Source organism: Pseudorasbora parva, chromosome 8, assembly GCF_024679245.1.
Source record: "Pseudorasbora parva isolate DD20220531a chromosome 8, ASM2467924v1, whole genome shotgun sequence".
NCBI classification, from domain to species: domain Eukaryota; kingdom Metazoa; phylum Chordata; class Actinopteri; order Cypriniformes; family Gobionidae; genus Pseudorasbora; species Pseudorasbora parva.
This window is the reverse complement of record NC_090179.1, coordinates 11,955,768-11,968,813: the sequence shown is the minus strand read 5'-3', so window position 1 is coordinate 11,968,813 and position 13,046 is coordinate 11,955,768. Positions and strand designations below refer to the sequence as shown.

General features: G+C 39.4%; 2 protein-coding genes across 2 annotated transcripts in view; both read right to left on the bottom strand.

The window, feature by feature from the left end:
• Window positions 1–13,046, bottom strand: part of lipt2 (lipoyl(octanoyl) transferase 2) — a 571,631-nt gene that overhangs the window by 547,356 nt on the left and 11,229 nt on the right. The gene's annotated exons all lie outside the window — the stretch shown is intronic.
• LOC137085021 (olfactory receptor 6N1-like) lies at window positions 9,567–10,514 on the bottom strand. Its single transcript, XM_067451575.1, has one exon. It carries the CDS (start codon window positions 10,512–10,514, stop codon window positions 9,567–9,569), a length of 948 nt encoding a protein of 315 aa, XP_067307676.1.

Sequence of the window (13,046 nt, the reverse complement as noted above, 5' to 3'; positions counted from 1 at the left end):
ACGAGCGACACCAGTCAAGGACAAGAGAGGACCAGGCCTGGACTTTACGTTGAGTTTTGTTTATGTTTTGTTATGTGTGTGTTGGCAGTCGTCCGTGAGGGGCTGCTCACGGTTTACTTTCATTTTGTTTATTTAATAAAAGTTGTTGAATATTCGCCGGTTCCCGCCTCCTTCTTTCCAATCTACGAACTTTATTACATGCAGTTTGACAGAAAAAGTGTCAAAAGAAATTAGCAAGTTGGTGATTCTGTTATCGTGTTTTTGCCAGTGCCTGGTGCAGCATTGCAAGCAAAGTTTTCAGGGCCATATGTCATAGAGCAAAGGCTCAGTGAAAACTGATTACATTGTTCAGACTCCTGATCGTCGACGCAAAACTCGAGTTTGCCATGTAAATATGCTCAAAGCTTGTGTGGCGAGAGAACCATCGTCTATAGATGTGCCACGGGTTCCTTCCGTAGTCACCATAACTACCTCTTGTGCTGTAGAAAATGATGGTGTTGCTCTTATTTCCAACCCTCATCTAAATAATTCTAGTATTTTGAGGGATTTAAGCAGTTATTTGAGGCACTTGTCTGAGGAACAATATGAGGATGTGCGTAAGTTGATTAATTTTTTTCCCTCCCTTTTTTTCAGACGTACCTAGTAAAACATTGAAGAGATGGTGTCTACCAATGCTTGTGGCAGGCCACCTAGAATGTCTGCGTCTCATCCAGGGACCAGAAGATGTGGTTCACAGTTGGGCTTTGGAAGCAGGCAGTGAATAAAACTGCTTTAAATGTCTGTGTGTTGTTGGCTCTTGTCGCATAAGTACACATCAGTAAACAACATGTAGTTAATTTATCAATGGAGTATGCGATGTATGTTGTGTGTTTAAATACATTTGTTTAGCTAACCACTATAGGTTTCTGTTTGTTTATTGTAAAACCACCCAAACAACAACACACAAAAAGTGGGATAATATGTTGAACTAAATTAATTTCATAGTAAACGTAGTTCACACAAAGCATTAAAATACTCTACTATTCCATTGTTTTTCTATGTAAACAAGCACTAGTCTGATGTACCAAACCATTCCGATTGCTATTGCTAACATTTAGTTGCATACAATAGTCCATCAAACAAATTATATCCTCATTGTTAGGGGTTAACAGCTTATGACCCAGGACCAGTATTGAAGAAATGAAGACAGAGTCAGGATTACAATTAATTAAAAGAAAAATTTACTTAAGAATAGTTTGCAGTTTCAAAAGCAGAAGCCAGCTTCAAGTCTCACAAGGAGTTCGTAGGCCGCGCTCCCCCTCTCACCGTCTCGTTGCCTCGCCCTATCGTACATACAATTGTCCCAACAGTTATACCATTTTCAAGGTCTTATCCACGTCATTACTGCGATGTGGATGGTTCTGATTGGCTCAGAGACAATGCACAGTCATGGTAAATTTCCACTCGAGTCAGTTAATCTGATGCACGTTTCCACTGATGTGTAACTTGTTGATGCTTTCACCCAGAATTAGGCCCGTAGTGACCTTCCAGATCTGGAGCAGGCGCCAGCTTGCCCAGAACAACAAGTCCACCCATCTCTTAGGGTGCCCATTGTACACCATTCTGATCTGTAGCATAGAATATTGCGCACATACACAGATACACAGTCTCTCCAAGGTTGGAGCTGATTAAGCTCCAGTTCTAACTAGTTCTTACCAAAACATACTGATAACATGTGCTTTCTTTTAGTGAGAGGGACACACAATAGCACAGGCAATATTCATCTTGACTCTTTAGTGTTTCAGTAAAAGGAAATATAAAAGGAATAAAACATAATAAATTAAATGAAAAACAAATCCATATTTCATATCTGGAAGCCGGGCTAAGTGAGCAAACGCCGTTACTCCACTCCTGACATGTTAGGGGTTGTGTGATACCTCCAAAATCCAAACACATGACCTTGTTGCCAGTGTTTAGTGACACATCACACATCTCTAGGCCAGACCCTCAGTCACTCCTCAGAGACCAAATACACACTTTAGAAAACAAGAAACTAAAACAAAATCATAACTGGATAGAATCATTATAATAATATAGGATAAATATTGATTAAAGTCTTGATTATGAAGTTAATTAGGATATAAATATATACAGGTATATTGAAGCGGCAGTGGATTTCAGAATCCCCCCTTCATCATAAACCACGAGTAAACACACACAAATGCTGTAGAACTTGTAACAAGCCGCTAAGCAGTACAGTTACAGTACAGCACATACCACATAGAGACGTTCTGCTGTAGTTGCTGTTCAATTTCAAACTATGGGTCATATATGTTGAATCTGATTGATGGATTGAGGAGGCTTTTAATATTACATTAGACAAGACATGTGCTGAACTATTGAAAAAGAGAACAAAAAAAGCTAAGAAACATTCTCTCATTTATTACGACCTATTCTTCTAATTCTTTTGCCATAAGATCTATTTTTAACAAACATTGGCATTTGTTATCTTCAGATCCCAAATTGAGTACGGTCTTTCGACATTCTCCACTAATTGCATATAAACGGGCGAAGAATTTAAAAGATCTTTTAGTCCAAGCACATTTTCAATGTCACACTCCCAGCTTGTTGCAGAGATTATTGAGTCCATTACCAAGTGGTAATTATCGGTATGGTAATTGTGCTCAATGTAATAATACTACAAAAACATAATTCTTGTGTCATCCCGGAAAAAAATTCAGGATTAAATCTGTGATAACCTGTGCATCTACACATGTTGTGTATTTGATTCGTTGTCCTTGTGGTTTGGGGTATGTTGGAAGAACTTCACGCCAGTTAAAACAAAGAATTAGTGAACATAAGAGCACCATCAGAAGAAAAGATTTAAATTATACAGTGGCAGCACATTTCTTATCTCATAACCATGATGTGTCAATCATACGTTTCTGTGGGATAGAGGAAGTCAGAATGCCACTTAGAGGCGGAAACATTGAAATGCTTCTACAGAGACGTGAGTTATTTTGGATTTTCACTTTAAACACTTTATCTCCTTTGGGGATGAATGATGAAGCATTATATAATGTAATGTTATAATCTCATACTGTTAAAAATATTACTTAATGTGATGGAGATTAGTATATACGGAAGAGGATTAGGGCCAAGCAAAAAAAAAAAAAAAAAAAAAAGCATCTTGAGATTAAAGTCATTATAATGCGAGATTAAACTCTTTAAATTTCGAGAAAAAAAGTCGAGATACAATCTCGAGAACAAACTCATTAAATATCGAGAATAAAGTCGTTCTGTTTCGGGGAAAAAACTCGTTATATTTCAAGAAAAAATTCTAAATAAAATCTTGAGAATAAACTCATTAAATATTAAGAATAAAATCGTTGTGTTTTGAGAAAAATCTTGTTATATTTCGAGAATAAAAGTCGAAATAATATCTTGAGAATAAACTCATTAAATATTGAGAATAAAGTCGTTGTGTTTCGAGAAAAAAACGTGTTATATTTCGAGAAAAAAAGTCGAAATAAAATCTTAAGAATAACGCATTCGATCAGTGTTCATTGCATAGCATACTGATATGATCGTCCTTCCCCCGGGGCGGGGGAAAATATTTTGTCCAGCTGCTGGCCCACAGGTCAGCAGCACCCTTTGTAAAAAAAAGAACTGATTAACCCATCCCTGAGCACCCAGAGAACGATGACGGCAGTGTACGCCGCCCCCGGGCCACGCCGCTCTCGTCCCTCTCTGTTGCCAGCTCCCTCTCAGAACGGACCTCAGTGGAAAGCGAGTCCTACCCTGGTCTCCTCTGTCAGGGCGCAGTCGTTACCAGTGCCCCGACACCAGGCCGCTATGCCACCCGAGTCCGGGCCGGTAACACTGCCTCGCTGCCCCACCGAGGGTATGCCGGTGCTCCGTATGACCCTGTTGGTACACTCCCTGGGAGCGTGGCTTCAGCTGCCGGGACTGACCCGCTGGGTCGCACGGACCATCAGGCTCGGCTAAGCGATTCAGTTCGCGTGAGCTCCTCCCCGCTTCCGGTGTGTCCGGTTCACCATGGTGGGGCCCAATGCCCCTGTCATGCGTGCGGAGATCACTACCCTACTGGCGAAGGGCGCAATCAAGGTCGTCCCTCCAGCCAAGATGAAGTCCGGCTTCTATAGCCCTTGCTTCATTGTACCGAAGAAATCCGGTGGGTTACGGCCAATCCTGGACCTTCGCGTCCTGAACCGATCCTTTCACAGGCTTCCGTTCAGGATGTTGACTGCGAAACGCCTTTTCGAATGCGTTCGTCCATGCAATTGGTTTGCAGCGATCGACCTGAAGGAAACGTACTTCCATGTGCCATGTTCCATGTCCCTGGGGAGTGGAGACTTCATCCCCAGTCGGTCCAGCTGATCTGGGATCAATTCGGGGACGCACAGGTAGATCTGTTGCCTCCCACAACTCATCCCATTGCAGCCTGTACTATTGCCTGACCGAGGGCAGGCTCGGCACGGATGCACTGGCACACAGCTGGCCGCAGGGCCTACGCAAGTATGCGTTTTCCTCCAGTGAGCCTTCTTGCAAGAGTTCTGTGCAAGGTCAGGGAGGACAAGGAGCAGGTCATGTTGGTCGCCCCATATTGGCACGGCTGGACCTTGTTCCCAGAACGAGTACTCCTTGCGTCAGCCCCTCCCTGGCCGATTCTTCTGAGACAGGATCTCCTCTCTCAGAGACGGGGCACCCTGTGGCACCCGCGTCCCGATCTTTGGATCTTTCCAAGAAAAGGGTTCGATCGAAGGCTGTCTCCTTCCACCCTGAGGGGTTATGTGGCCGCTATTGCCGCCTACCATGACCTCTTGGACGGTAAACCGGTAAGTAAGCATGACCTGGTCATCAGGTTCCTGAGGGGTGCGAGGAGACTACATCCTCCTCGTGCTCCTCTCGTACCCTCTTGGGACCTCTCAGTGGTTTTAAGTGCACTGCAGAGGGCCCCGTTTGAGCCTTTGCTTAGATGTTAAGTTCTTGTCGATGAAGACAGCGCTCCTGACCGCACTGGCCTCCATCAAGTGGGAAGGGGACCTTCAAGCATTTTTGGTTGACGAAGCGTGCCTGGAATTCGGGCCGGGCGACTCTCAAGTGATCCTGAGACCCCGGCCTGGATATGTGCCCAAGGTTCCCACCACTCCGTTCAGAGACCTCAGACCAGCTCTTTGTCTGTTATGGTGGAAAGCTGAAAGGGAAGGCTCTCTCAAAGCAAAGGTTGTCCCACTGGATAGTGGACAACATTGTTTTGGCATACCAGCAGCAGAGGCGCCCATGCCCCCTTGGGGTCAGGGCACATTCCACTCGTAGCATGGCCTCCTCTTGGGCTGTAGCGCATGACGCTCAACTAACAGACATCTGCAGGCCTATGCGTTGAAGTGGAACCTCTTCGTCAGCTGGTGTTCTTCTCGCCACATCTGCAGAGCTGCAGGCTGGGCAGCACCAAACACATTAGCCAGATTTTACAATCTCTGAGTGGAACCTGTATCCGACTATGTACTCGCCTCTACAAGTGGCCGGTAATAGCAGAGGTGGGACAAAGTCATTGTTATGCAAGTCACAAGTAAGTCTCAAGTCTTTGCCCTCGAGTCCCGAGTCAAGTCGAGTCAAAGATGAGTCAAGTCTCGAGTCGAGTCAGAAGTCAAAGCCAACAAGTCTCAAGTCGAGTCCAAGTCCTACCATTTTAGTTTCGAGTCACTTCAAGTCATCTTACCACAGAAATAAAAATTATACAAATCATGTATGTCTGTAAGATTTATATTTATTTAAACCTCTTTTTATACAATGACATTAAGCAAATACAGTAAAAAAAACAGAAACACTAGAACAATGCACAGCGGCTTCAGTCCTGTATTGTGTTGACCTCATATGGCAAAACAGTTCAACTTTCAAATAGATATGGGTCCTTTTAGCCTAAACTTAGGCATTATGGAAACATTATGGGAATATTGTTTAGCTTATTTTTGGTTTAATTTGGTTTACTTTAATAATTTAATTTATTAAATTATTTTGTTTTGCTATACTTTTTATGCCAGCTTGCCATAGCCCCCCTAGCATCCCCTCGCGGCACCCAGAGGTCCCTGTCCCCACTTTGAAAACCACTTCTATAAAGCATACGACTTCAGTTTCTGGAGGGAAAGGGCTTTCTTATGACTATTGAAGCAGTGAAAATATTCCTAATATCGCATACACTGAAACTATAATGTAGTATCGTATACCGTAGTGTATAATAGACAATGAATATTAACACAACAACACTGATATGAGTAAAGAGTAGTTTCAAATACAACACGTGTGCTATAAGGGATTTTCTGACATCTGTTTCATAATTCTTCTCAGGTATGAAGAATACCTAGAGGGGTGGGGGGCCCAAAACAAGCCCAATATTATTATTATATTTATTATCATCAGTATAATTTATGATCAATAATTTATCAATAAATGACCCTGCAACATTTTAAATTGAAATCTCGTGGAGTTTAAAATGCAAATACAGATGGGATTTTACAAAATTCTTCAAGTTGCAATAAAGACTGTAAACAGAAGAGGTTTGTAGATGGAAAAAGAGAAAAAGTGACGTGAAGGATTATGGTAACTCCAGTCGGAGTTATTGCACACATATAAGGAGCACTGGTGAACATGCACACTATAAACCATAAAAAGGATAAGCCCTGCATCTTAATGTGCAATCTACTCAAAATAGTATTGAAAATTACTAATGTCACATAGCTACTATTTAGGATTATTATGCACTTTTTTACAGTCTATGATTGGGAGTTGGTGCATAGGAAAACACTGAGAGTGCTGCAATATAGAGACATGTTTATAATAATATACATTCGAACCATACCTACTGTTATTATTAGTAGCCTATACTTTTTTTATTATTTATTTTTATTTTTATAATAGCCAAATAATAATAGTCATAATAAATAGCCTACATTATAAAACATATTTTTAAGATTAAATTAGGTGGCTTACCTCCCTGTTTCCTCTCCATCTCTGTATCTTTGCTGGTTGCATTGTTTGTAAAAAAAAAAAAAAAAAAAAAAAAAAAATGTATTCGTCTATTTACGTCTATGAACTATCATTACATTTATAACATCACATCACATGCCTGCACGTTGAACACGATTTTTCTTCAAAGAGGGGAAGTACGCAGGATGTATGAGGACGAATGAATACAGCACTTGTATTGTTGCACTATGTCTATTAGCTGTGAGAGACAGTGTCAGTCAATGTATTTGGACAAAACAGTGACCATAAATGTAAAGAAACGAAGTTGCTTGTCAAATTTTCCTAACAAGCAACCACATTTTTTCAAATAAGCCCAAATACGCAGACTTGGTAGCTATGGATACTGTCGAATCAAACCAACGTGGGACTACAGTGATTGGATGTCGTGCTGGCAGCGCGCGTGCTATCTGCATGCAAACAGGTGCAGCTTTTTTTCACTGAGAGCAGCGCGGCTGTGTGAAAGAAAAATGTCCAAAAAGTAGCAAGTCTTCTCGAGTCATGAGCCTCAAGTCCAAGTGAAGTCACAAGTCATTGATGTTAAAGTCCAAGTCGAGTTGCAAGTCTTTGTACATTTTGTCGAGTCGAGTCCAAAGTCATCAAATTCATGACTCGAGTCTGACTCGATTCCAAGTCACATGACTCGAGTCCACACCTCTGGGTAATAGATTGGCTCAGGTGTCTTCGCTTGCTTGCCATCGGTTATGTATGTAACCCTCGTTCCCTGAGGAGGGTACGGAGACGTAACGTCCCGCTGCCACATCCGCTGTACCGCTGGAACAGCCGAGAGTTCAGTCTTGGCTCCTCTGCAGGTAAACATAATACGATCATGCCAACTACTTCCTTATATACCCATATGGGTAGACGGAGTTACGCATGCAAATCTCACATGCCCATAGCATTGGCAATGCCATTTGGCTTTTTTTAAGATCTCGAAGATGATTGGCTTCTAGGCGAAACCCCCCATTCGTCAGTCACTGACGTTACGTCTCCGTTCCCTCCTCAGGGAACGAATTTACATACGTAACCGAGACGTTTTTTCATGCCTGTGGATCGAAAGATCAAAAACGTTGCAATAAAAGAATAAATAATTTTTAATTGCAAGTTGATGGTGTGCGGGACTTCTCTTTTCATTTGTTGATATTTGGACTTTTTTTGTCCTGCTCTCCTACGCACCTATCACAGACAGGTGTGCGACGTTTATATGATTGAATCTGATTGATAGCCATGGTTTATTTAAGATAACGTTTTATTTTCCACGTTTAAGGATGCCACAGCTTTCACGCTCTCAACGCAATAGCTGCACACGCTCGTGATTCTTTAGCTCTGCCCACACGATACGCTTCCATCCGTTCTGTTTTTTTTTTTTTTTTTGCTTTTTCAGAAAGACTTGGTACAGCGTATCTTTCTTTTATAAGTATAATAAAAATAAAGACATTTTGGGGATATGAAGGATGCAATACTACTCTATAGGTACTCAAGATTGACATTAGTTTGACTGAACTGTTTTACCCGCCTTTTTTAAGTTGTGTATGTCATTCAGACTTAATATACCCTCAGAAGACAAGGTTATTTTGGATGACATGTCGACTTAATAAGTATTGAATAGGAATATAAGAAGTATCGGAGTTTACACGCCGGAGACGGTTTATTGAGGATGATGTGTCAAACGAGTTCTTCTAAGTGTTTTCTAAGAGTTCAAATTCTTGCTAACGATTTTGAACAGGTGTATTTATTGTTGCTAGCTTATATGCTTATTTATACACTCATATGCTACTGTAAAACGTTGAATATGATTTTGAACATGTATTTGTTTCATTGATAAATGCAGACCATTGTAGACAGGCAGTACATTTGAATCACTTAGCATATTATCACTTTAACTGTTCAATCTCCAGCATTAAATCTAGTCGTACCTTAGCTTTTACCTCTATGCCACACAAATAAATCGATCTAACTCAATGCAAAATTTACATAGATTCTGATCTCAAAGTGTTGTTGTTATTGTAAATTAAATATGATTTACATTTAGGACAATAATATGTCAGTTATCCTTTTTAATGTACCTACACTGTCTGTGAATTTGTTTTACCTCTCTTAATAAGTGTGTTTCATTCATCACATACTACATTCTTGGTTCACGGACTATATTTTTGGCCAGACTATCATGCAGTGTTTACTGAGGCTACTAAAAAAATTTAAAGGCAAATTAAACATTCTTTAAAAAGTTGATTTCAAATCATTATTGCAGTAATAAAACAATATTATCATTAGTGCATGACAGATTTTAGACAAACTAAATTACATCAAAGGAACATAAAAATGTGTAAGCCTGCATCATTTAATGTAATAACACAAACAAAAACATTTATGGCAAAATCTTCTAATGCGGCTGGGAAAAAAAACTTAAAAAGTAGCTATCACAATTTTTTATGTCGTTCAATATAACAAAACATTTTCCATAATACAAGTTGTTTCAAGAACTGCTCACAGAGTGTTAGAATGTATAGGATAATAAAAATCTTTGTGACCTCAAGAAATATTCAATCAGATATTTCCACTTGTTTTTTGAAAAAAAGTCGTATGACTTCCTTCCGTAGTTTTGTCAGATTTAATCCATAAATGAGAGGGTTTAAAATGGGTGGTATGAGTAAAAATTCCATGGCCAAGAAATTACGCAAATCTTGTGGCAAATTCTTTGAACCATAACGAGTGTACAGTACATCAAACAGCAATGCAACAGCCACATTGAGCAATGCAAGAAGATGAGGTACACATGTTTGCATGAATTTGTGCCTGCCCTCTATTGACTTTCTGCACTTTTTAATCAAATGAATGTATGAGCAAAATATCAATACTGCATGTCCAAAGTATGTAAGAATAACAATGTACCCAATTACATTATTTACTGTCGTAGAAAAACAAGAAAGTTTAACAACTGACCAATTTTCACAATATAGCTTTTCAATGCTAGAGCCACATAATGTGAGTCTAGATGTTAATACAATTGCAACAGACATGCAAAAAAATGGAGAAAGCCAGCAGAAAAGGATCCATTCAAGAACCCTCTGATTGGTCATTATTGAATGATACTCCAGTGGTCTACATATCGCCACATATCTGTCATATGCCATCACTGTTAATATTGAAAGATCACACAGAACAGATGAATAAATGACAAATATCTGAATCAAACATCCAGCATAAGAAATAATGTGATCCTGGGATAATAAATCATACATGAATTTAGGGTAGAACCCAGAAGTGCCAAAAAGTGCATTTACACACAAATTACATATAAACACATACATTGGCTCATGAAGCTTCTTATGTGAGATTACAGTGTAAATTATGGTTACATTACAAAACACAATTAATGGATAATAAAATGTAGTCAATGAAAAAAACACAAATCGTTTTCCCATTGTTGCATTTAGTCCAGAGAGTGTAAACGCCAAGACAATTGATTCATTCTCCAGTGGTGGCTGCATCTGGAATTATACACAAAGTCTTGTGATAGTTATACCATTATGCACATTATATTATTTTGAAATTAAAAGTTGGATAATTAAAAAAAATGATCATTTAGATTATTCAGCTATTCAGTCCTATTATATAAACAGAAATATTCAATGCTCTAAAGATAGCATACACTGGTTCTTCAAAGACAAAAGCAATTAAATAATTAAAATCTTACCACAATCTCTTTTTGTAGGTTTGACAGAGTGTTGTTTGGAAGGTTGATCTGGTGCAATATATATAGAGACTAGTCTCGTGTTAATTGTCTTGTTTGTGAACACTTGCAAGACCTTTACAAAGCTCTCGTGAGATTTATATATATATATATATATATATATATATATATATATATATATATATATATATATATATATATATATATATATATACTGTAAGAGTTCGTTGTGCTTGGACTTTTTTCATATTTTTTTTTCTTTTTTTCTCCATTTTTTTCAACACCAGAGTATGTGAGTGGAATGGAGCGGCGGCAATATCCCAAATTTTGACCCTATCTTGACCCTATACCGACTGGGCTACTAAAATAGATGCTTCCAGAGGTCATAGATCCTCTGCTTAATATTATTAATTCATCCTTGACATTAGGATATGTACCGAAAAAGTTGGCTATAATAAAACCACTTATTAAAAAAAACTGCAACTTGATCCTAAAGAATTAGTCAATTACAGGCCAATCTCGAATCTACCGTTTCTATCAAAAATACTAGAAAAGGCTGTGTCTTCACAATTATGTTCCTTTTTAGAAAGAAATGGTATATGTGAGGATTCCCAGTCAGGATTTAGACCATCATTGTATTGAGACTGCTCTAATTAGAGTTACAAATGATTTACTCTTATCATCTGTTTGTGGCTGTATCTCTCTATTAGTGTTACTCAGTCTTAGCGCTGCATTCAATACTATTGATCACACTATTCTTTTGAATAAAAAATAAATAAATAAATAAATAAATAAATAAATAAATAAATAAATAAATAAATAAATAAAATATTCTTTTGAATATATTCGAAAATTAAGTTGGCAATAGTGGAATTACATTGGCATGTTTTACATCGTACTTATCTGACAGTTTTTAGTTCGTAGCAGTAAATGAAGGGATTTCACACTGATCACAAGTTCAGTATGGAGTACCGCAAGGCTCAGTGTTAGGACCGTTGCTTTTCAGCCTGTATATGCTACCACTGGGAGATATCATTGGAAAGCATGGCATTAGTTTTCATTATGCTTATGCTGACAAAACTCAGCTCTATATTTCTTCATGCCCTGACGAAATTTACCAATTCACAAGATTAAAGGGGGGGTGAAATGCTGTTTCATGCATACTGATCTTTTTACACTGTTAAAGACTTGGAATCCCATACTAAACATAGACAAAGTTTCAAAAGTTAAGGTGGACGTTTGATGGGAGTATTTCTTTGTCAAAAATACTACTTCCGGTTAGTCATAAGTTTCGGCAAGTTTTTTGAGATCATGCGTCCCCTTTGACGTTAATGGGGGCGGAATTTCCTTGTATGGGCCTTACGGACAATTCTACCGGAAGCGCGTGAGAGAGAGCGAGGGAGAGAGCGAAAGTAACAGCCTACGCCCATCAAAGCACTGGCTTGTAGGATGCTGGACAGGTGATGTGCACATAACAATGTCACCAAAAAAGTGCGTTTTTGGTTGCCAGACCAAGACAGTCCTGCACAGATTCCCCCAAAAACCCCGCGTTAAGGCAACAGTGGATGGAATTTGCTTTTCCGGATCAGCAACTGAGTTGCGCGAATGTTAATATCTGTTCGCTGCATTTCGGTGCCGACTGTTTCATAAACAAGGCCCAGCTCGACGCCGGATTTTCCCAATCGCCTAATGCTGAATGATGGAGCAGTCCCAACGTTAGAAGGGTGAGTGAGACTGCTTCAAATGTCTGTGTTTTTTTTAGTCCGCTTACTGTCTACACAAACTACGCGTAAACACACAAACACACGTGCACAACTGCACTTCCCACATGTACACCTTCAAAGACAAAAATACGACGATATAATTCAAGTATAAATATGTAAATAACACAAGCCGCTAAGCATATTATATAGTTAGTGTATAACTTGTACCACATACAGACGTCCTGCTCTAGTCGTTTTTGCTGCTGCTCCTGTTCAACTGCAGCCTCTGGGTCTGATTCCGGATCATAGATGTATGGCTGTATCTGATTAAAAGCCATATTTTTATTTTGAATAAAGTTTTTTTCCCGCTGTTGACACAGCTTTACGACGCACTCGACTCAACATAGCAGCAGCGAGCACACGTCATTATTTAGCTCCGCTCACACGACACGCCCCCACCCGCTCGGCTTTTTTCGGAAAGACTCGGAACAGCGCATCTTTCTTATATAATTATTTAAAAAATAAAGACTTTTCGGAGATATGCAGGATGAAATGCTACTCTATAGGTACTCAAGATTGACATGACACTGACTGAAACTGAGTGTTTCACCCCCCCTTTAACGAAA